A 23,333-nucleotide genomic window follows, 5' to 3' on the forward strand; every position below is an offset into this window, starting at 1 on the left:
AGGTTGATTGGCAACACTAAATTGGCCCTAGTGTGTGAATGTGAGTGTGAATGTTGTCTGTCTATCAGTGTTGGCCCTGCGATGAGGTGGCGACTTGTCCAGGATGTACGCCGCCTTCCGCTCGAATGCAGCTGAGATAGGCTCCAGTGACCCCCCGCGACCCCAAAAGGGACAAGAAGTAGAAAATGGATGGATGGATGTCTTCATGTATACCGTATTTCCTTGAATTGTCGCCAGGCATATAGTATGCGCCTGCCTTGAATCACTGCCGGGTCAAACTCGCTTCGCAAAACAATTAACGCATGCTTAGTATTTCCGCGGGGTCAAACTCGTGACGTCACGAGTGACACTTCCCCTGTCATCATTTTCAAAATGGAGGAGGCTGATTTCAATACCAGTCATTTGAAATCGCATAAAGGGAAGAAGATTAAGAGCTATTCAGTAGGATTTAAGGTCCAAGCTATTGAATACCAGTATGCTAAAAAGAACAGTAAGCAGCTATGTTTTATTAATATACCTGTGGAGCCGACGGTCCGACAGACAGGCTGGGCCCTAGATGGCGGCGAGGAGGTTTTATTGAAAAGTATACAAAGTCAAACTGCTCAAACAATGTCCTTCCTTGGTGGTCCTGGGAACCCGCAAGACGATGGCTTGAGACCGTAACAATACCGTAGCTGTGTCTGTCAAATATGAGTCATTAAATGATTCCCGCCTCCTGGTGGTAGAGGGCGCTAGTGATCCTTCTTGCGACTACTCGGCTGCAGAAGAAGTGAAATGAGTGACGTGATATGTGCTGGATGAGGTAATAAAGGAAGATCTCCTTCATGGCAGAGAGACTTTTAAAACTGAAGAAAGATTAGGGAGTATTCTATAAACAAGTTATCGATGCTTTTGATCAGAAGGAGCTGGCATGGACTATATTTATAAGTAAAGGTAAGACCATAATAACGTTTTTTTTTTATTAAACGTGCTTTTCATGATGGTATCCTTACATCACACTCAAATTTTTACTGTATGCCTTTGGTAAGTGCCGGAGTGAGAAGAGGTTTTAGAGTAATTAGCGCATGCTTACTTTTACCGCATGCCTTTGGTAAGCCCAGGGGTGAGAAGAGGTTTTAAATTAATTAGCGCCCCGGCGGCAATTCAAAGAAATACAGTATGCAGAATGTATGCTGATTATTAGAACACCCAAAATACTGGGAGGAGCAGATGTACATATAATCATTTAGCCATCGCAATGTTATTTATCAAGACTGTAACTGTTCTGCGGGCGCGGTTTTGCTTCAATAGTTAGCATGTCTAGAAAATATGTGGAAACTGGCAGAGTTAGGCACAAATGGCTGTGAAAAAGGAGGTGATTGCACAGCAAAGACAAACGATGGACCATTAGAAACAAAAATATTAAGCATACTGTCTATTTAGCATTATCATTTTATAATTTTATAGCTGGTGAGTGAAGGAAGGACCTGAATATAGAGATGAATTCATTTGTTTTGGTGTCTGCTTGTGTTTTTTTATGACGCTCGTTCAAGTCAAACTTCTTCCAATATGCATTGTCTTGCATCAGGATTGTTTTACACGCAGCATTACAACACCGGCGACTACTAGAGCCCACCTTCGGTGTGCTAAAAATAGGTTGTGTGGTAAAGATACCACTTTTATATTGCTCATATAAGGTGGTTTATATTTGACTGTTGCAAATTCCACAACATACTAAAACAGCTCAGGTTGGACCGTCCATGGGCACAACCAATATAGTACACACAAAAAAACTCATCTAAATAGGGCGGTATGCACCACTTTTGCACTTGTTATCAACTGCGCACACAATCTTAGTAGTTCACTCACAACACACAGACTAATAGTATTTGCAATTATTTACTTTTACTTTGTGCACTTGAACACTTGTTGCGATATTTGGATCTTAGTTGTTCAAACCCTTAGTGCTAGTTTTAATGGGAGCAATGACACCATGGCTGTAGAGTCACAGCTTCTCTGCTCAGTGAAAAAACATGAAAGGATTCCCTGGAGAGCTCAGAACTGGTTTCTCACATGATGTAGCGGGGTCCTTGTTAATCACGGGTTATCTTTTATTTTGCTTTGGGGCCGTGTGGAAAGGAGTACATTAATGTTACATTGCAGAAAAGTTGAAACAGCAAGGAACATACTTGCACTCATAGCTCATCATAACACCAACAGTTGTTTTATCTTCCTATGGCGCTCATTAAGGATGCACGCTTACAGTTGTGTGAAATTACATTATGTGTTTTAGCTTTTATGTGTGCACTTTTTACATGTGGCTTGCAGCCTGCCACACAAAATGTATGTGGGTCATGCCTGCTCATACCTGCATGCTATTAGCGCTACTGCAGCAACTGAGATTCTTTTGTGTCTGTTTACAAATTTTACTTTCTGATGTCAGAATTGTGCTCCCATCAATTTTGTGTCCTATATATATATATATATATATATATATATATATATATATATATATATATATATATATATATATATATATATACACACACAACTCCAAAGACATCCAGGTGCATGTCTTTGGAGGTGGGCGGAAGCCAGATTTATATATATATATATATATATATATATATATATATATATATATATATATATATATATATATATATATATATTACGTTGTGCGATTCAGAATCGATTCTCATTTTTAAAAAATCGATTTTTTCTTTTTTTATTAATGTATTTATTTTTTTCATTTATTTGTTTTATTTATCAATCCAACAAACCACCTACACAGCAATACCATGACAGTGCAATCCAATTCCAAAACCAAACCTGACCCAGCAAAACTCAGAACTGCAATAAACAGAGCAATTGAGGAGACACAAACACGACACAGAACAAACCAAAAGTAGTGAAACAAAAATTAATATTATCAACAACAGTATCAATATTAGTTATAATTCCAGCATAGCAGTGATTAAAAATCCCTCATTGACATTATCATTAGACATTTATAATAATTTTAAAAAAAGAACAATAGTGTCACAGTGGCTTACACTTGCATCGCATCTCATAAGCTTGACAACACACTGTGTCCAATATCTTCACAAAGATAAAATAAGTCATATTTTTGGTTCGTTTAATAGTTAAAACAAATGTACATCATTGCAATCATTTTATAAAACATTGTCCTTTACAATTATAAAAGCTTTTTTTTTTTTAAATCTACTACTCTGCTAGCATGTCAGCAGACTGGGGTAGATCCTGCTGAAATCCTATGTATTGAATGAATACAGAATCGTTTTGAATCAGAAAAATATCGTTTTTGAATCGATAATCGAATCGAATCGAAAAAAAATCGATATATTATCGAATTGTGACCCCAAGAATTGATATTGAAATCGAATCGTGGAACACCCGAAGATTCACAGCCCTAATATATATATATATATATATATATATATATATATATATATATATATATATATATATATATATATATATATATATATATATATTTATATATATATATATATATATATATATATATATATATACCTCCAAAGACATCCAGGTGCATGTCTTTGGAGGTGGGCGGAAGCCAGATTTATATATATATATATATATATATATATATATATATATATATATATATAGGTTGATTGGCAACACTAATGTGGCCCTAGTGTGTGAATGTTGTTTGTCTATCCGTGTTGGCCCTGTGATGAGGCGACTTGTTGACGCTGCCTTTCATGGATAAACTCCTATTAAATATCCATCCCATCCATTTTCTACCGCTTGTCCCTTTCGAGGTCGCGGGGGGTGCTGGAGCCTATCTCAGTTGCATTTGGGCGATAGGTGTGGGTACACCCTGGACAAATCGCCACCTCATCGGAGGGCCAACACAGATAGACAGACAACATTCACACTCACATTCACACACTAGGGTCAATTTAGTGTTACCAATCAACCTATCCCCGGGTGCATGTCTTTGGAGGTCTTTGGGAGGAAGCCGGAGTACCCGGAGGGAACCCACGCAGTCACGGGGAGAACATGCAAACTCCACAGAAAAACCTAACCTCTGTTCTACCATGCTGCCCCCAATTAAGTATGCCTTTGAAATAAAACATCATTATCATTTCTATACTATTTATAGAAAAAATGTTATCCTCTGTAATTGTACAATGTATTTAAATTTGAATGCTGCATTGCACAATTTCATACAACATAGACATAATAGGCTGGGAAAATTGTTTATCGGTTCTCCTTTTTGTAATAGTTTTCTCAGTTTACGACTGAGGCAAATGTCCTCACCTTTCTTTGCCTTTAGTGTTTTCCTCCAAAGCGTAGAGAAGATGCCATCAGTCCAGTCATTTGTAGCCACATCAAGTCGACCAAACATCTGAGGTGCAGTGATGGCTTTAGGGTTCATGCGCAGCTCTCTATGAGGCTGACCACACTCTTGAGAAAAGAACCGGGATACACTAAATATATAAAAATATGAACATGCACCGGAACTCATTTTTTGGAAACATCGGATTTCTACCTGTCATTGCTCTCATCAGCGTATGGATACAAGTTGTCTTTCCTGCCCCACTGGGCCCCAGGGCCATCATGCCATGTCGGACCCTCTGAGTCTCAAATAACTGAATTACCTTCAGTTTCCAGGGTTGATGGCAAATCAGACCAGCATCTGTAACCTGAAATAAAATATTGATATGAACAACAACAATATTATTTATTTCAATATCCCTCTGCTATACGGTTTGTTTACCTTTTTTATCATGTTAACATACAGAAACTTGTTTATACCTGTTTGTCAATGGCTGCTTCTAGTTCAGGATAGCCTGCTTTATCAAGCTGGATTCCTGGAAAGAGGTCCTCTATCAAGCTCAGGAAGAGTGGCTCATCTTCATCAATCTATCATATACAACAATAGGTAAGTATATGTGTGGTAAAGGGGAACTGCGCTTTTTTAATTTGTGCCTATAATTTACCATGCTTACATAAGACGAGCAAACATTTGTTTTTCTTATTTTTATTGCATTCTAACTCGTGAATAAATGCTTGCAAAAGTCAGCTAACAATAAACCCTGTAAGTACATACTGTATGTAATGTGATAACAGGCACATTCATGATAACAGCATTTTTAATAACAGCTGCTCGTAACAGTATTTTTCTCATTTTAAGCATAAGGTGGCGGATTAACTTCACAGACACATCACAATATTCGTTTTTTCTTTTAACAACACTTACCACCACTCACGGACAATGTTTTCAAGAGACAAAGAACAAACTAAAGATATCACTTATTGTACAATGTCTGCTCTCACTGGGATGGCAACTGATAGGATGTTGATATATTCCTATTTGGGTGAAGAATTTATCATGATCCTCACATAGCTAATAATAAAACAACAATGTCTTTCTCGCCATCAACGGATCTAGGTTGAATGTCAAAGTTGGCCAGCTTCTTGGTTTATGGCAAACACTTTTTATGTTATACCGTAAGTGAGAGGCATTATTTTGTAATCTACAATTAGCTTTCAGCAGGCGGTTCATAGGTGATGCATCGGCTCCCTGGCTTATGTTCCAAAATAGCATTATAAACTATTTACTCTGTGATCAATGTGCCGGTAAAAGTAGGTCCTTAACTTTAGTGCTTATAAAAAAAAAAAGTCGCTAATACTTGGTGAATATTCAGGTCAGGACATGTAAATATTGTTGGCACTTTTTGCATGTATTTTAGTTGGTTTCATGGCACAACGATGTCTTGCACCAGGGGTGTCAAACTCAAATCCAGAGTGGGCCAAAATTTTAAACTGAACAAATTAACCTTTTAATAGGGACCCAAACAAGTTTTGCATTGAATATTGAACAAGCGAGACTTATATAACCTTATAGTGACATGCAAAATTGAGTTTCAAATAATACTAATAATAAAAAAATGGCAATGGCATATCAAGTCAAATTTAAATAGAAATTGAATGCCTCTTTTCTATTTGCAGCCTTCTGAGGTAAATATCAAAATAAACTTTTCCCACAGGCTAATAATACATTTTTATATTGTAGTGTCCAGGAAGAGGTAGTGCTGCAAGGGGTTCTCTGTATTTGTTCTGTTGTGTTATGTTGTGTTACAGTGCGGATGTTCTCCCGAAATGTGCTTGTCATTCTCGTTTAGTGTTGGTTCACAGTGTGGCGCATATTTGTAACAGTCTTAAAGTTGTTTATACGGCCAACCTCAGTGTGACTTGTATGGCTGTTGACCAAGCTTGCATTGCATTAGCGTGTGTGTGTGTAAAAGCCACATATATCATGTGCCTAGGCCGGCACGCTGTTTCTACGTAAGAAAAGCGGACGTGACGAAAGGTTTTAGAGGACGCTTGAGGCAGTGCCTTTAAGGCACGCCCCCAATATTGTTGTCCAGGTGGGAATCGGGAGAAATTTGGGAGAATGCTTGCCCCCTGTGATTTTCGTGAGGGGCACTGAAATTTGGGAGTCTCCTTGGAAAATCGGGGGGGGTTAGCAAGTATGAGTATTAGCGGTGAATGCGGTGTTACAGCGACACCGCCGCTGTATAATACCGGCGGGCCAGCTCTAATGTTAATTTGATATTCCCTCAAGGGCCAAATGAAAATACACGGCGGGCCGTGTATTGATACCCATGTCTTACTCCCATTAGCTCCATTGTTAGCTGACTTTTATTTAAGTTTATTTACAAGTTAGAATGCATAAAAAAAAACATGTGTTCTTGTCTCTCATGAGGATTGTAAATAATAAGGCAAACATTTAAAAAAAGTGCAGTTACCCTTTAAAAAAAACTCAGAAGAAGGATTTTAGGTTAGAAATACACTTTGTATTTGGGACCCACCAATTTTGAGAGATTCATGTCTCTCAGGACCCTCATAACGATGGTGGACTCAGTGTCGCTGGGGTTGGCCCGTTTGGCAGCTCCCAGGGTCCGCAGCACCGATAGGATGTTCCGTAACCCAAAGTCATAATGAACCTGGATGAGCCAAAAAGGTGAATTCAGCTGTTTCTTTGGACTAAAGTAGTTATTTCTTTGTCGTTTTCTCTAAAAGACTCCAGTGGCCTTGTTGCGGCGACTTTATTGTTGGTGCATGGTTGCTGGTTTGTGGAATCCTGCACATAGTTGATAGCATGAGCTGTCAACTATCAGCAATCAGCTGTGATAAGTGGCCCATCTCACAGACATTGGCTTGTCAGAATAGCCATCCATTTACTACCGCTTATTCCCTTTGGGGTCGCTGGTGCTTATCTCAGCTACAATCGGGCGGAAAAGTAGGGGTTTATAATAATCAAGACTGGAAGTGACGAGTGAGTGAACTGGGATTACAAAACTATTGGGAGGGAGTGAAGGGCAGAGGCAGTTGATATTACGGAGGTGGAAATAGCCGGATCCAATGGTGTTATTGATGTGGGTATGAAATGACAGAGTTCTATCGAGGACAACAGCCAGGCTCTTAAAATGGGAGGAGGAGGAGACCAAGGAGTTGTTTATGGTGATAGTGAATCTGGGGTGCTTGGAGAGTGTCGACTTAGAGCCACTGAGGACTATCTATTTTATCGCTGTTCATTTGAAGAAAATAAGTCGTGAACCAGGAGTTTTTTCCGAGTAAACAAGCCCAAAGAGAGGAGGGAGGAAAGGTTTGGAAAAGGGTTTGGAAGAAACGTAGAGCTGGGTGTCGTCAGAGTAAAAGTGAAAATATATGTAATGTTTACGGAAAATCTGACCAAGCAGTAGCAGGTAGATGATGAAAAGTATATGGCCGAGGACAGAGTCTTGGGGTACACCAGAAGAACGTGGGGATGAATGGGATTAATGATTTTATCTGTACGAACAGAGTACAGCCAGAAAGATAAGAGTATCACCAGGCTCGGACTGTGTCTGATATACCAATGGAGGCTAGTCGGTCAAGAAAGGTGGAATGACATAGGGTGTCAAATGTGGTGCTCAGATCAAGGAGGACGAGAATGGATAGGAGTCCTGAGTCAGCTGCCAAAAGAAGGTAATTTGTGATTTTCAGAAGAGCTGTTTCTGTGCTGTGGTGGGGGCAAAAACCAGACTAGAACTGTTCTTACAGGTTATTGCTGTAGAGATGGGCATGAACCTGTAAAGCAGCTGTTTTTGCAGAATATTTAAGAAAAACGGCAAGTTGGAGATAGGACGTATATTGTTGAAGTCTGAACCAAGTTTCTTTAGGATTGGTGTCATCGTAGCGGTTTTAGAGGATGTCTGGACCAAACCAGAAGTGAGGGGGGTATGGATAATTGCAATTATCATGGGAGGAGAAAAGGGAGGGATGCTTCTACCAGGGAGGGAAGAGGGCAATGCATCAAGTTGGCAGGTATACTACATATGGTTTACTCATCATCTATACCACCATCCTTACCCCTATTATCAACAAATACAATATTGAATGGAATTCAGTCATGTTGATGTCCTTCCTTTTTTCAAGTGTGGGAAATTACACAGCTTGAAGACACTAAACATTCCTGATATATTATAGGTTTGCATACATCAAAACATGTGCAAACTTGATAGCACATGCAAAAATGGTCTATTAGGCTCGTGCGCAGAGGATTGTGTCTCTTAAATGAGCAAAGTAGAGTGCACAATCCATTTAGCGTTTCTGTTTTTATGTAAGTGCAAAATAAATGCTATTTTTCAGAACGCCCACAATACTGAGAGATTTTTTGCTATTGTATTTATCATGTCACTCAAATGGCCGTGAGAAAGGAGCCAAGTGTGCTGCAAAGACAGACGATTGAGGGAGAACCCTGCATATGTGTGCTTGTCAACATATTTGGGCTGTTAGAAATAAAAATATGAAGACATTTTATTTTTAGCATTGACATTTTATATGGCTGCTGAATGACTGATTGAAACACATCAAACTGATTCACTTTGGTGTCTGCTAGTTGTTTTTTCATAGAGAACATAAATGATTATGATATATCTCTGACTTCTTGCAATATGCATTTTCTTGAACCTGGATCATTCCATATGCACAAATCATTACATCGCAGCGCTTCAATGTGGCCCAGAAAGGTGGAACATTTACTTGTGTGCTGCATCTTAGAATGCTACAGTTTGGATTATATGGCGCCATAAATGTGGAGGGAAATGAGTGTCTCCATGGTGACTGTCGGTATACATGCAAAAACCTCATTTATATAGGGAGGTTTGCACTACTCTTGCACTTGTTATCAATTGCAAACACAGTCTTAGTAGATCACCCGCAACATGCCCACTAATAGTACACACAATTTCATAGTTCGCACACACTATTTAGCACATGTTCTTTGGATCTTAGTAGTTCAGGACCTACCTAAATCATGATACCCAATTCAAGAAAACCAATATAGATCATATATTAGTGTCTCATTTCCATAAATTTACTGTGAATTTAAATAAGGTAATCCCAAAAAAGCTCTGCCATCCGGGAAGAACTCAAAGTAAAGCCGCTGCTCCTCCACATCGAGAGGAGCCAGATGAGGTGATTCGGGCATCTGGTCAGGATACCACCCGAAATCCTCCCTCGGGAGGTGTTTAGGGCACGTCCAACCGGTAGGAGGCCATGGGGAAGACCCCGGACACGTTGGGAAGACTATGTCTCCCGGCTGGCCTGGGAAAGCCTCGGGATCCCCCGGGAGGAGCTGGACGAAGTGGCTGGGGAGAGGGAAGTCTGGGCTTCCCTGGTTAGGCTGCTCCCCCTGCGACCCGACCTCAAATAAGCGGAAGAAGATGGATGGATCCCAAAATATTAAATATAATAATGACTAAACTAAGCTTGAGTCAAAGGGATAAAACGGATCTGATGCTACACTTGTGCAGAAACATACATTGTTGTCCTGAGTATCAATCAATAAATCAATCAATCAAAGTGTACTGTATTTATATAGCCCCTAATCACAAGTGTCGCAAAGGGCTGAGTATCACACTTAACACTGTTAATAGTGTATTCAAGTATTCATGTTCTGCTTTTATTGTATTTAGGGCAGTGGTTCTTAACCAGGGTTCGATCAAACCCTAGGGGTTCGGTGAGTCGACCTCATGGGTTCGGCGGAGGTCAAAACACGCCCGACTCTTTGTGTAAATACAAACTTCTCCCTGTTGGCATATTACAGATACGGCAACAACTGACTGGTTTGCAGGTGTGTAATTTGTTGTGAGTTTATGCACTGTCTTAGTTTTGTTGTTTGAACAAGGTGATGTTCAAGCACGGTTGTTTTTGTGCACCAGTAAAAAAATATGGCAACACTTTATTATGGGGAAGATATTCACCATTAATTAGTTGCTTAGCAACATGCAAATTAGTAAAATATTGGTTCTTAACTAGTCATTGAGTACTAATTATTGCCTTATTAGGCATGGCCTTATTATAACCCTAACCCTCTAACCCTGACCCTAACCCTAACTAAATAACTAACATATTCTATTACTTAGAATATGTTCTCCTAGTGTCCAAATAACTCTAAATTAAGTCTTTGTTACCTAGAATATGTTCCCCTATACCAAAGTGTTACCAAAAACATACAAGTTTGTCTTGAATTTGAAAAAAAAAACATTTTATTTTTCACTAAAGAAGGGTTCGGTGAATGCGCGTATGAAACTGGTGGGGTTCGGTGCCTCCAACAAGGTTAAGAACCACTGATTTAGGGTCACAGGTGAGCTGAAGCTTAAATCAGGTGATTTTGGGCTAGAACTTGTTAGCCAGTCTATCAGAGGACAAACAACCGTCCACACATTCAGATTAACACCTCAGGGCAAGTTTGCGTCTCTAATTAACTAATTATTGCCTCCAACAGAGGCCCTCGCCGAGATTCGAACCCAGAGTCATCTTCCTGTGAGGCAGACGTACAAACCACACCTTAAACATGCGCCACTTGAAAAATAATTAGGGTATTAGCACTGAGCATTATTATCCCTTATAGTTGTAATGGAAGATTATAAATGGTATACTCCTAATTTGCAATCAGTCTTGCAATCATAGCCATTGAGTAATATTATCAAACATGTATGATAATTGACCAGTAAACACCTAATTTAATTGCAGGAAATTTCTGATCCCAAGACGTGTTTACCTGTTTGGAAAGTTGCTCTTCACAGAGCTTGTAGAGAGTAAAGAACTTGCGAGCCAGCTCCATATTGTCTATGAAGCCACAGCTCGCCAGCTTCACTCTGATGATGATTTGACGGTCAGGAACCATCATAGCCACCGAGCGAAAGTTGATCTTCAAGTTCTCTGGAAGTTCTTGTCGGCCTGCATAACCCGGGTTCTGATTATACAGGTAAGAAAAATGTGTGATTTATTGTATACAAATATGAATAACAACCATTTTCTTTTCCCTTTCGTTCATACTATACATTAAAAACACACTTGTTTTTAGTACCATGAAACTTTAACAATATTGCAAACATACAGTAGATGGAAAAAATGTTAGATTTAACCTAAAATGGCAACTGTTGAAGACAAATAACGTACAATATAATAATGTGCAAGTCGTCAGTATGTTGAGTAAAAATTGGACAGATGCACAGTAATCTGTAGGTATGATACGAAATAAACTTCATTTAGGGATTTCTAAAATCTTTGCTCCAAATAGATGAAACATTGACGTACAAATGAATGGATGGAATATAGAATAGTTTTTTAATAATGATCCCCTTTACCTGACAGTTTTTTTTATCAATGCCTCCATTTGGTATATTTTAAGAGCAATAAGAAGAATGATCTTTAACTATACTAAGAGAGTATGCTAATTCTAGCAATCTAAATAAAACCCTAATGCTCCTGATCAGGACTGACATTTAAAAGAAGACATCGTATAGGTCAATTACGTTATCTCTCATTATAAAAACCTAATCATTTCACATGGATACTACGATTTTCCAGGGCTGTTTCATGGGATATCATGGACAATTTGTACAAACTCTCTGTGACTCATATTACGGTCAACCAACTAACATTTTGAACCAATCCAAAAGGAACGTTTAGTGGGTGTTATTAACATAAAACTAAGGGTATACCACTGACCATTGTTATGAATATGCCAAATTCCGGATTCATCTCCACATTTTCTGCATCAGTAAAGACAAAATGTTTTCGTCTTTCTTTTTTGCAGGTGAGCACTATTGAAATTTGCTGTGCTGCCACAGACAGGACGGGAAGGTCAATGCGGTTGAATTCATCAAAACAACCCCACGAACCAGACTGAGCAAGACCTGCAAATCACACAAAGCCATTCAAGGTTTTATAAATTGGAGAGAGACACAACCAGAAATAAGTGGTAGCCTACATCACCATGTAGTAATTTGTTAGTTTTAGGTTGTTCTTCTATAGACTCTGCTCTCACCCTTGAATATTCTTCCCAGACCTCTAAAGTCCATCTGGTCAGAACAGTTGAAGACCACTACGTACTTTCCCAGACAGCGACCCATGTCTTTAGTGGTCTCTGTTTTACCTAAAAATCAAATAAAATCATAAAAATCATGGATTTGTATATCATGGACTACAAGATGTGCACTACTAAGGGGATTGGTTTTCTATTCATTCATTAATTTTCTACCACCTATGCCAGCTGACTTTGGGGTAAAGGGGGGTACACTGGACTGGTCGCGAGTCAAAGGGGCACATACTTACAGTACAGTAGAGAAATTCAATAATTTACACTCACATTCACACCTGTCTTACCTGTTCCTGCTGGACCTGCAGGGGCTCCACCCATATTCATACATAGAGCCTGGGCAAGGGTGATATAGCACCTGGCAAGTCGATGAAAACACAGGAAAATTATATTCATACTAGTGCTGTGATTGATTGAATTGATTAAATGATTGTAACCAGATTAATCAGTTTTGAATTTAAATCATGATTATTATTAATTGGCATTATTTTTAAATTAACTTACAAAAGACCCCAATATTTGGACACAAATGCAGATTTAGTGTCATAATGTCGTACAGGAATATTTTAATTGAATGCGGATCATTTGACAGCTAAGTTCCCATCCGAGTGTATTTTGAAGTGGAATTTGCCAGTGAGCGCACAGATCATTCTCCTCTTTAATCTTTGACCTGGTCATTGACCATTTAACAACCCACGTTGTGTTATAAAATGTTAAAGGGGTAGGTTAGAGGTTAGCATCATCATAGAACAGTCATTGTGACTCACCTTAGACCAGGGGTCACCAACGCGGTGCCCGCGGGCACCAGGTATCCCGCAATGACCAGATGAGTAGCCTGCCGGCCTGTTCTAAAAATAGCTGAAATAGCAGCACTTACCAGTGAGAGCCCTCTATTTTTAAATAATATTTATTTTCTAGCAAGCTGTTCTCGCTTTGCCCGACATTTTTAATTCTAGAAGATACAAAACTCAAATACTATTTGAAAATCCCCAAAAATATTTTAAAGACTTGGTCTTCACTTGTTTAAATAAATTCATTTATTTTTTCACTTTGCTTCTTACAACTCTCAGAAAGACAATTTTAGAGAAAAAAATACAACCTTGAAAATGATTTTAGGATTTTTAAACACATATACCCTTTCACCTTTTAAATTCCTTCCTCTTCTTTCCTGACAATTTAAATCAATGTTCAAGTAAATGTATTTTTTATTGTAAAGAATAATAAATACATTTAATTTAATTCTTCATTTTAGCTTCTGTTTTTTCGACGAAGAATATTTGTGAAATATTTCTTCAAACTTATTATGATTAAAATTCAAAAAAAATATTCCGGCAAATCTAGAAAATCTGTAGAATCAAATTTAAATCTTATTTCAAAGTCTTTTGAATTAATTTTACAATTTTTGTTCTGGTAAATCTAGAAGAAATAATGATTTGTCTTTGTTAGAAATATAGCTTGGTCCACTTTGTTATATATTCTAACAAAGTGCAGATTAGATTTTAACCTATTTAAAACATGTCATCAAAATTATAAAATTAATGTTAATCAGGAAAAATTACTAATGATGTTCCATAAATTATTTTTTAAATTTTTTCAAAAAGATTCCAATTAGCTAGTTTTTCTCTTCATTTTTTTCGGTTGAATTTTGAATTTTAAAGAGTCGAAATTGAAGATAAACTATGTTTCCAAAATTTAATTTTCATTTTTTTTCGTGTTTTCTCCTCTTTTAAACCATTCAGTTTAGTGTTTTTTTCATCTTTTATTCTCTACAAAAAACCTTCTGTAAAAGGAAAAAAAATGTACGACGGAAGGACAGACAGAAATACCAATTTTTTTATATATATAGATTTATTTATTAAAGATAAATTGAGCAAATTGGCTATTTCTGGCAATTTATTTGAGTGTGTATCAAATTGGTAGCCCTTCGCATTAATCAGTACCCAAGACGTAGCTCTTGGTTTCAAAAAGGTTGGTGACCCCTGCCTTACACTCTTTGGAGAAATCTGTGTTTTTACTTCAAGACTAGCCTCACAAACAAATGCAACACATTTGTAAATCTTTTAGAACAAACAACTTTTTTCTAACTTTCTTTTTTTTATTTCTTTGCTTTCTCTTTTATTCAAACCCGAGGCAGTGGGTGGGTGCGAATGAAGGCTTTACAGAGTAGAAATTGAAGAAAATAAGTGACAGCAAATGCATTTTTTGCAGCATGGAAAGAAGTCAACAAAATAAATGTGATCTCTGTTGGCATCGAAGGGCATGAGGACTAGCGTTTCACTGATAGATGCAGGTTGCGCCCTCCCTGCTATTGTCACTTCTGATTCCCTTCTCATTGTCATCCCTCGTCTTTTGTTTTTGCTTAGTAGCGTGTGTGTGTGCCTGACTGTGGTTTCAAGCCAATTTCTACATCTGTATGTGAGGAGCTCAACAATTGAATTTCTGTCACTCACACCGACGACTACAGTGTAAATCACGTACTATTCACATCAAGACATGACAGACTGGTTAGTAATAGACATAACATCCAATTTTTCCGATGGGGGAGTATCTAAATATATGACGGGACTTTGTGTCACACTATTCAGCATATATAGTCCTTTTAAAAAAAAAAATCAAACATAACCTATAAAAATGTAAATTCGCTGGGCAAGATGGTGAAGCCTTGACGGGCTGCGGCTACAGACGTTCATGGTAGAAAGAAAAAATTGGGCAAAAAATACCGGACAATTCTGCAAATTTCATGGCTGGCTTACAGCGTTGACACTCCGTGATGACATACAACCGGCAGACAGATCTGGATGTGGATAGATAGGGCCGTTTTGGACTGAAAGATGCGTGTACGTTGGACCACCTCGCTAGCATGGAAATACTTCGCCGGCTACATCCAGCGGCCTTTGACGAAGCAGAGTATAGTACCAGCGGGGACCGTCAACGGAAGACACGTAAGCGGTGTGATCGAAAGCAGAAGCGCAGATACCGAGCGGGGCTAACAACAAAGCAAAAGGCTAATCCCCACAGAACACCGCTTCCTTCCATCCTGAAGCTGGATTTAAATGGAAGACGCGAGCCTGCTAGTCTGGGTGAGGAGTCAGTTAAGTTAGAACAAGTTTTTTCTGCTATGACTGTGTCAAAGTTGGACATGCGCTCTACTGAGATGGCAAATTATGATTCGTTCAGTTTATTGCAGCACCAAACAAACCGTCATATCAATTCCTAGATATGGTCGTAATTATTTTAAGTGCACTACGCATAATAGATTCTGATGCGTCATCTATGTTGCTCCTCCTCGATCTTAGTGCTGCTTTCGATACCATTGATCATAATATCTTATTAGAGCGTATCAAAACACAAATTGGTATGTCAGACTTAGCCCTGTCTTGGTTTAACTCCTATCTTACTGACAGGATGCAGTGTGTCTCCCATAACAATGTGACCTCGGACTATGTTAAGGTAACGTGTGGAGTTCCCCAGGGTTCAGTCCTTGGCCCTGCACTCTTCAGCATCTACATGCTGCCGCTAGGTGACATCATACGAAAATACGGTGTTAGCTTTCACTGTTATGCTGATGACACCCAACTCTACATGCCCCTAAAGCTGACCAACACGCCGGATTGTAGTCAGCTGGAGGCGTGTCTTAATGAAATTAAACAATGGATGTCCGCTAACTTTCTGCAACTCAACACCAAAAAAACGTAAATGCTGATTATCGGTCCTGCTAGACACCGACCATTATTTAATAATACAACTTTAACATTTGACAACCAAACAATTAAACAAGGCAACTCGGTAAAGAATCTGGGTATTATCTTCGACCCAACTCTCTTGTTTGAGTCACACGTTAAGAATGTTACTAAAACGGCCTTCTTTCATCACGGTAATATCGCAAAAATTCGCTCCATTTTGTCCACTAAAGACGCTAAGATCATTATCCATGCGTTTGTTACGTCTCGTCTCGATTACTGTAACGTATTATTCTGGGTCTCCCCATTTCTAGCATTAAAAGATTACAGTTGGTACAAAATGCGGCTGCTAGACTTTTGACAAGAACAAGAAAGTTTGATCATATTACGCCTGTACTGGCTCACCTGTACTGGCTTCCTGTGCACTTAAGATGTGACTTTAAGGTTTTACTACTTACATATAAAATACTACACGGTCTAGCTCCAGCCTATCTTGCCGATTGTATTGTACCATATGTCCCGGCAAGAAATCTACGTTCGAAGGACTCCGGCTTATTAGTAATTCCCAGAGCCCAAAAAAAGTCTGCTGGCAATAGGACGTTTTTCCGTTCTGGCTCCAGTACTCTGGAATGTCCTCCCGGTAACAGTTCGAGATGCTACCTCAGTAGAAGCATTTAAGTCTCATCTTAAAACTCATTTGTATACTCTAGCCTTTAAATAGACCCCCTTCTTAGACCAGTTGATCTGCCGTTTCTTTTCTTTTTCTCCTCTGTCCCACTCTCCCTTGTGGAGGGGGTCCGGTCCAGTGGCCATGGATGAAGTACTGGCTGTCCAGAGTCGGGACCCAGGATGGACCGCTTGTCCAGAGTCGGGACTCAGGATGGACCGCTCGCCTGTGTATTGGCTGGGGACATCTCTGCGCTGTTGATCCGCTTCCACTTGGGATGGTTTCCTGTTGGCTCCACTATGGACAGGACTCTCTCTGCTGTGTTGGATCCACTTTGGACTGGACTCTCATGGTTGTGTTGGATCCACTATCGATTGAACTTTCACAGTATCATGTTAGACCTGCTCGACATCCATTGTTTTCGGTCCCCTAGGGGGTGGGGGGTTGCCCACATATGAGGTCCTCTCCAAGGTTTCTCATAGTCATCATCGTCACTGTCACCAACGTCCCACTGGGGTGAGTTTTCCTTGCCCTTATGTGGGCTCTACCGAGGATGTCGTTGTGGTTTGTGCAGCCCTTTGAGACACTGGTGATTTAGGGGCTATATAAATAAAAATTGATTGATTGATTAAACGTTTTTTTTTTTTTAATATGTTTTATCTATCAGTATCCAATCCAATTCCAAGGATGTCCTCCTTATTGCTCACAACCCGGTATGGATATCTGTCTAATAATATTATTAATTATAATGATTATAATGTATTTTATTTATACAACGCTTTTCTTCACTCTCAAATCGCTTAACAGTGTGGAACTGAGAACCCATCATGCATTCACTCCACATTCACTATTGATGGTGGTAAGCTACATTTGTAGCTACAACTGCCCTGGGTAGACTGTCAGAAACATTGCTGCATATTTGTGCCCATGGCCTCTCCAACATCCATCAAACATTAATTGACATTCTTACACCATTTTGAGTGGCACTGGGAGTACGGTGGGTTAAGTTTATTGCCCAGGGACACAACGGGAGCGACAAGTATGGCAGAAGCTTTTTGTACTCAGAAATCTCAAGTTTTTGAGCCACTATTTCCAGGTGTTTGTGAATCGATACCAGTATTCAACGGTACCAAATTACGGTAAGTATGTGTATTGATGTTTTAATAAATATATATTTTTTTAATAACACGACCTTTTCTTATTCAACCTTTAATAGTGAGCTGATATTAACTGTGCTGTCCAGCTGTTACATTTTGTTTTCTTACACTTCAAAGTCCTATTTGCAAGTATGCATTCATTTGGGTGTGTTGTCAGTCAGGAAGTAGTCTTTGGAAAGTTGACAATAATGGCACAAATTACAAATTATTTATGCCTTCCTGTCTTTTAAAAGATTGATGATGATGGTTAGTTGGTCTTTGAAAGTTCATTACTTCTTTATTACAATGACTGAGGATAGATGATGCATACTTCAACTCAACACCTTCTCAAACTTCAATTCAATGTATGAATGATTATTGTAAATGGGTTATGCTTGTATAGTGCTTTTCTACCTTCAAACTACTCAAAGCGCTTTGATACAACTTCCACATTCACCTATTCACACACACATTCACACACTGTTGGTGGTAGCCGCCCTAACCAAGACACATCAGGAGCAAGGGTGAAGTGTCTTGCTCAAGGACACAACGGACGTGAAGACGTTGGTAGAAGGTGGGGATTGAACCAGAAACCCTCAAGTTGCTGGAACGGCCACTATCCCAACCGCGCCACGCTGTCCCCATATTGAATGATGTTGTGATGATGAGTAATTCACACTAGAGGAAAAAGTGGGACATTAAACCCTGTTCTCCAGTACTTGTCAGTCTCCTTGATTTAGTAGTGATTCCGCTAAACACCCCACAGTTTTTATAAAGTTTATTAAGCTGTGTGATAAATTTCAATTAAAGTATAAATTGTTATTTTTTGGGAGTCCAACATTGACATAATGTGGTATATTAGTAGAAAAATTGTAGATAAATAACACTTGCACAACAGTAAGGGTGTGTGTTTTATTAATTGTTGTGCTTTTGTGTGCCACAGTTTATATTTGTGGAAAAATAAGGACACCACATAGTTTCCTCGTAAATTGACATAGATATAGTTCATGGGTGTCTAACTCTGGCCCGCAGGCCAAATCTGGCCCGCCGTGTAATTTCATTTGGCCCTTGAGGCAATATCAAATTAACATTAGAGCTGGCCCGCCGGTATTATACAGCGGCATTCACCGCTTATACTCATACTCATACTTGCCAACCCTCCTGATTTTCCAGGGAGACTTCCAAAGTTCAGTGCCCCTCCCGAAAATTTCCCAGGGCAACCATTCTCCCGAATTTCTCCCCGGAGAACAATATTGGGGTCGTGCCTTAGAGGCACTGCCTTTAGCGTTCTCCACAACCTGTCGTTACGTCCACTTTTCCTCTATACATACAGCATGCCGGCCAAGTCACATAGTATATGCGGCTTGTACACACACACACAAAAGTGAATGCAATGCATATTTGATCAACAGCCATAAAGGTCACTCTGAGATTGGCCGTATAAACAACTTCAAGACTGTTACAAATATGCGCCACACTGTGAACCCTGACCAGACAAGAATGACAAACACAATTCGGGAGAACAACCGCACCGAAACACAACATGAACACAACAGAAAAAATAACCAGAACCACTTGCAGCACTACCTCTTCCGGGACGCTACAATATCCACCCCCGCTACCACCAAATCCCGCAACCCCCCATCCCCGACCACCTCATTGTTATTTTATTTTCAAATGTATTAGCTAGTGGAAAAAGTTAATGTTGATATTTACTTCAGAAGGCTGCAAATACAAAAGAGGCATTACATTTTTTATTTAAATGTTATTTCTCAGATTTTTTTTCGTTTGTTTTTTCAAAGTTGATTTTGCACTATTAGGTTTTATAAGCGTTGTTAAAGCAAGTCAGTGTAGCAAACTGAGCAATAATTAAAGTTGTATTCATTCACTTTCTCTTGCTACTTCAAGGCTTGAATGTTTGATTCATTCCTTATTGTTATTTTACTTTCAATATTTTACTTTATTGGCCTTTGGAAAAAGTTTATTTTGATATTTACCTCAGAAGGCTGCAAATAGAAAAGAGGCATTCAATTTTTATTTACATTTTATTTAATATGCCATTGATAATTGTTATTATTATTTGAAACTCAATTTTGCATGTCACTGTAAAGTTATATAAGCCTTGCTTGTTCAATATTCAATGCAAAAGTTGTTTAGGTCTCTATTAAAATGTTAATTTGTTCAACCTAGGCCCGCGGCTTTGTTCGGTTTAAAATTTTGGCCCACTCTGTATTTGTGTTTGACACCCCTGATATAGTTGGTCTCCTTGGTAGAAGTAATTAATTTGTTTAGTAGATGCAGTCAATCCAAGGCATTTGTTTACAACAATCGATCTTGCAGCCCACATGAATCCCATGGGTCGCTATCAGATGATACCTTACAGTCGATCTCTAAACAGTATGGATAAGGTGTTTAACACGTATTGACTGACATCTTTGACACCAGCCTAAATGATCCAAAGGAATAAACAACCGGGGATTGGTATTACATTAAGCAGGTTGAATGTTAAAGCCCTTTATGTGCTGTAATTCTGTACCATACTGTACATGACTTATTAAGTCAATAATACCCTTTTGTCAACAGCTAACTCTACTTTAGAAAGTGGATGCAAGAGGATGAAATGCAAAAACTAGTAGAATCACAGCTGTACTCTGTATTGTCAGTCATCAGAATACAAAATAATCAAAGCTTTTTGTAGCTTTTTTAACAGTGATTTTTATTGGGGGGACGATTTGAACCCCACTATTGATCAAAATGCTTGCCTGACTGAAATTTTGTGGACCATTACATTGTGTAATGTATATTATAAAATATATAGAGTATAGATTAAACCAAGTACAGTGGAGTGCCCCAACTTAAGAGTGTTTTAAGATAAAAGCTGTCGCTCCCCTAATTGTAATGCTTTAGCTTTAGGTTACAAGTAGCTGTAAGGAGATACTGTATAAGCCCATTCTCTGAGGTAAATGTTGTACATTATTAGTACAGGGTGGATGAGGTGAGAAAGGCGACAAGATGCAAAAATATTCTCATTCCATCCGTTTCAGGTAACAACACAAAATCCCAATAATTTGCAAGCTAGGCAACACCCTGAGACAGAGACTAGTGCATCCTAAGGACCGGGCACCCCACATCGACAAAAACTATCTGGTGTATGCTATTCAGTGTAATGATGAATGCACTGTTTCAAACATTAGGAAAACAAAACAACTACTAAGCCAACATATGGCACAGCATAGATGGGCGAACTCTTTAGGCCAAGACTCATCTGTCTACCTCAACCTCAGGGAGAAATAGCACTCTTTTGAGAACAAAAATGTACACATTCTTGACAGGAAGGACAAATGGTACGAGATAGGAGTGAGATAAGCCATCTACTTCAAGGTATAAAAACAGAGGAACAGAGGAAGTGGTCTGCGACACCACCTGTCTGCCACATACAACGCTGTCCTTTTATCCAGTACTAAAAGACAAAAAAATTTAGCCCCCACAATGCCATCTTTTTTTACAGTTTAATGGAACGCTAACATGGGTGATTCCAACTATTTTAGGCTGATACTGGTCTATCCACAGCAATCGTTCTGCCACTTGATACCTAAATGCTAACGAGGGGAAATTCCCCTTCAAAGACTGTTGTTGGCATTGACTGTAGATTTGTATTTTGCCTTGAGATGCAAAAACCAGCTACTGGATAGGTCTAACCAGTCTAAATCTTCGAGCATGAAAGGATGAAGCCTACTTGGATTAGAGGCAAAACCTCTTCTAAAACATATCAAACAGCCTAGTTGCGATCGATTGAGTGCCCTGAGATCTGGATGAATTAGAACATCTATATGCATTGTTATTAAATTTTTTCATCAAACTACTATAGATGTAAGTAGTACATGTTATTTATTCATAAATTATTTCTTATCCAAAAGTTATTTTTTAAGGCATGTTACATATTAAAATTGTGCTTTTTTCGGGAGGCCAGGCACCAATTTAATTGATTTCAATTCATTTCTATGGGAGACTTTGACAGAAACAATTAAGCTTGTAAGTTGAGGTACTGTACTACTGCATAACATTGTATGAATCAATTGATATATATATATATTTAAATAATTTTGACATTTCAAATGTGACCTGTGTATTTGACTTTACCTGTCAGTCAATGGCGTGATGACAAGCCTTTCAGTGCAGCCCAAAAATTCATTCTGGTAAACAAAGTCCACGTCTGTGATGCTAATAATCATTTTTTCCGTGTCTTCATTGAAGTAGAAACGGCACTGCTTTAACCACTCAAAGTCTCCAGGGCTTTTGACATGCAGTCGGCACTGGAAGGCGAGAAAAGGGGAGAGAGAAGTGGAAAAAATAAGGCAGGTTATGATTTATGAGGGTGTATTAGTTGACATGAAAGTTACATTGACAGGGTAGGGGGAGGTTGAGAAGAGGATGAAAGAGAGGGGGTTTAGAGTCAAAAATAGAAAATGAGGTGTACGTGAGTTGAAAGAAAAGCCGGGAAAGCCAGGTTGAAAAAGATGCACGTAAAGGAGATCATTATATGAGTTTATAGCTTTACCCTGGCGTCAGCACAGGTTTAATTATCACAGTTTGAGAAGACAATTGAAAATGTTTCGGAATAGTGAAATGAGTGAACTTGAAGGGAGAAAAGTAGATAAAAATAAATGCACGTCCTCTTTACCTGGGTGAGAAGCGAGGCAATCAATGTACCCACTAACTAAAGACAGCCTTTCATCACATCTCAAAAAATGTTCTAAATGTGTTTTTTTAGAACAGACTGTTTGAAGTTAATGGTACGCTGACAGCCTTCGCTTTTCGAACATAGTGCATTTAATCAAAAATAACAAATGTCCTTAAAACATGTAAGCTCCCGCTAAAATGGTATGGCTTTTTGCTTCAGCATGCATGTCAAAAGTACTGTGTCCTGCTCATATTTTCTTATTTCTACTCACCAGGTCATCAAATATATCCCTCTGGTGAACATGGATAGTGATGAGGGTCTCATATTTGGTCCGGTCAACTGCACTTAAGTCCCTTGTGGTCATATCAATCAGAGTGTTGAGGAGATCTAAGAAGATTTGGTTGGTTTTGGCCATAATTCGACGATCATATCGAGCATTAGACAGGGCCTCCTCAGAGTCCCTGGTCCATATCATCTGGATACCCAGCAAACCCACCTGAAAGAAACACCAGCATGGCAAAGTCAAGTTACAATGTTGTTATAGTTTTAAGTTTATATTTTCATTTTCTGTCAGTTCTCCTTCCTGTTGTGTCGACTCACCTGACATTTAGTAATAAGGACCACTGTATACAGTCTTAGTATACAGGTGAATTTTCAAAACATTCGAATATTGTGCAAAAGTTTAGTTACAGTATGTCAGGATTTCAACTTCAAATTAGAAACTAAAATGTAATACAAAGTCATTACAAGAAATGTG

General features: G+C 38.8%; 1 protein-coding gene across 1 annotated transcript in view; it reads right to left on the reverse strand.

Moving 5' to 3' along the window:
• dnah5 (dynein, axonemal, heavy chain 5) overlaps positions 1-23,333 on the reverse strand; it is a 240,506-nt gene that overhangs the window by 159,388 nt on the left and 57,785 nt on the right. The window contains exons 40-49 of the mRNA XM_061914766.1: positions 22,848-23,072; positions 22,036-22,208; positions 12,700-12,770; positions 12,362-12,469; positions 12,043-12,230; positions 11,090-11,284; positions 6,852-6,986; positions 4,792-4,899; positions 4,526-4,679; positions 4,294-4,440 (exon numbers count right to left, since the gene is read on the reverse strand). Coding sequence (XP_061770750.1) covers positions 4,294-4,440; positions 4,526-4,679; positions 4,792-4,899; positions 6,852-6,986; positions 11,090-11,284; positions 12,043-12,230; positions 12,362-12,469; positions 12,700-12,770; positions 22,036-22,208; positions 22,848-23,072 — 1,504 coding nt within the window. The remainder of the gene's footprint in view (positions 1-4,293; positions 4,441-4,525; positions 4,680-4,791; positions 4,900-6,851; positions 6,987-11,089; positions 11,285-12,042; positions 12,231-12,361; positions 12,470-12,699; positions 12,771-22,035; positions 22,209-22,847; positions 23,073-23,333) is intronic.

Source organism: Nerophis ophidion, linkage group LG11 (genome assembly GCF_033978795.1).
Source record: "Nerophis ophidion isolate RoL-2023_Sa linkage group LG11, RoL_Noph_v1.0, whole genome shotgun sequence".
In the NCBI taxonomy this organism is placed as follows: Eukaryota; Metazoa; Chordata; class Actinopteri; order Syngnathiformes; family Syngnathidae; genus Nerophis; species Nerophis ophidion.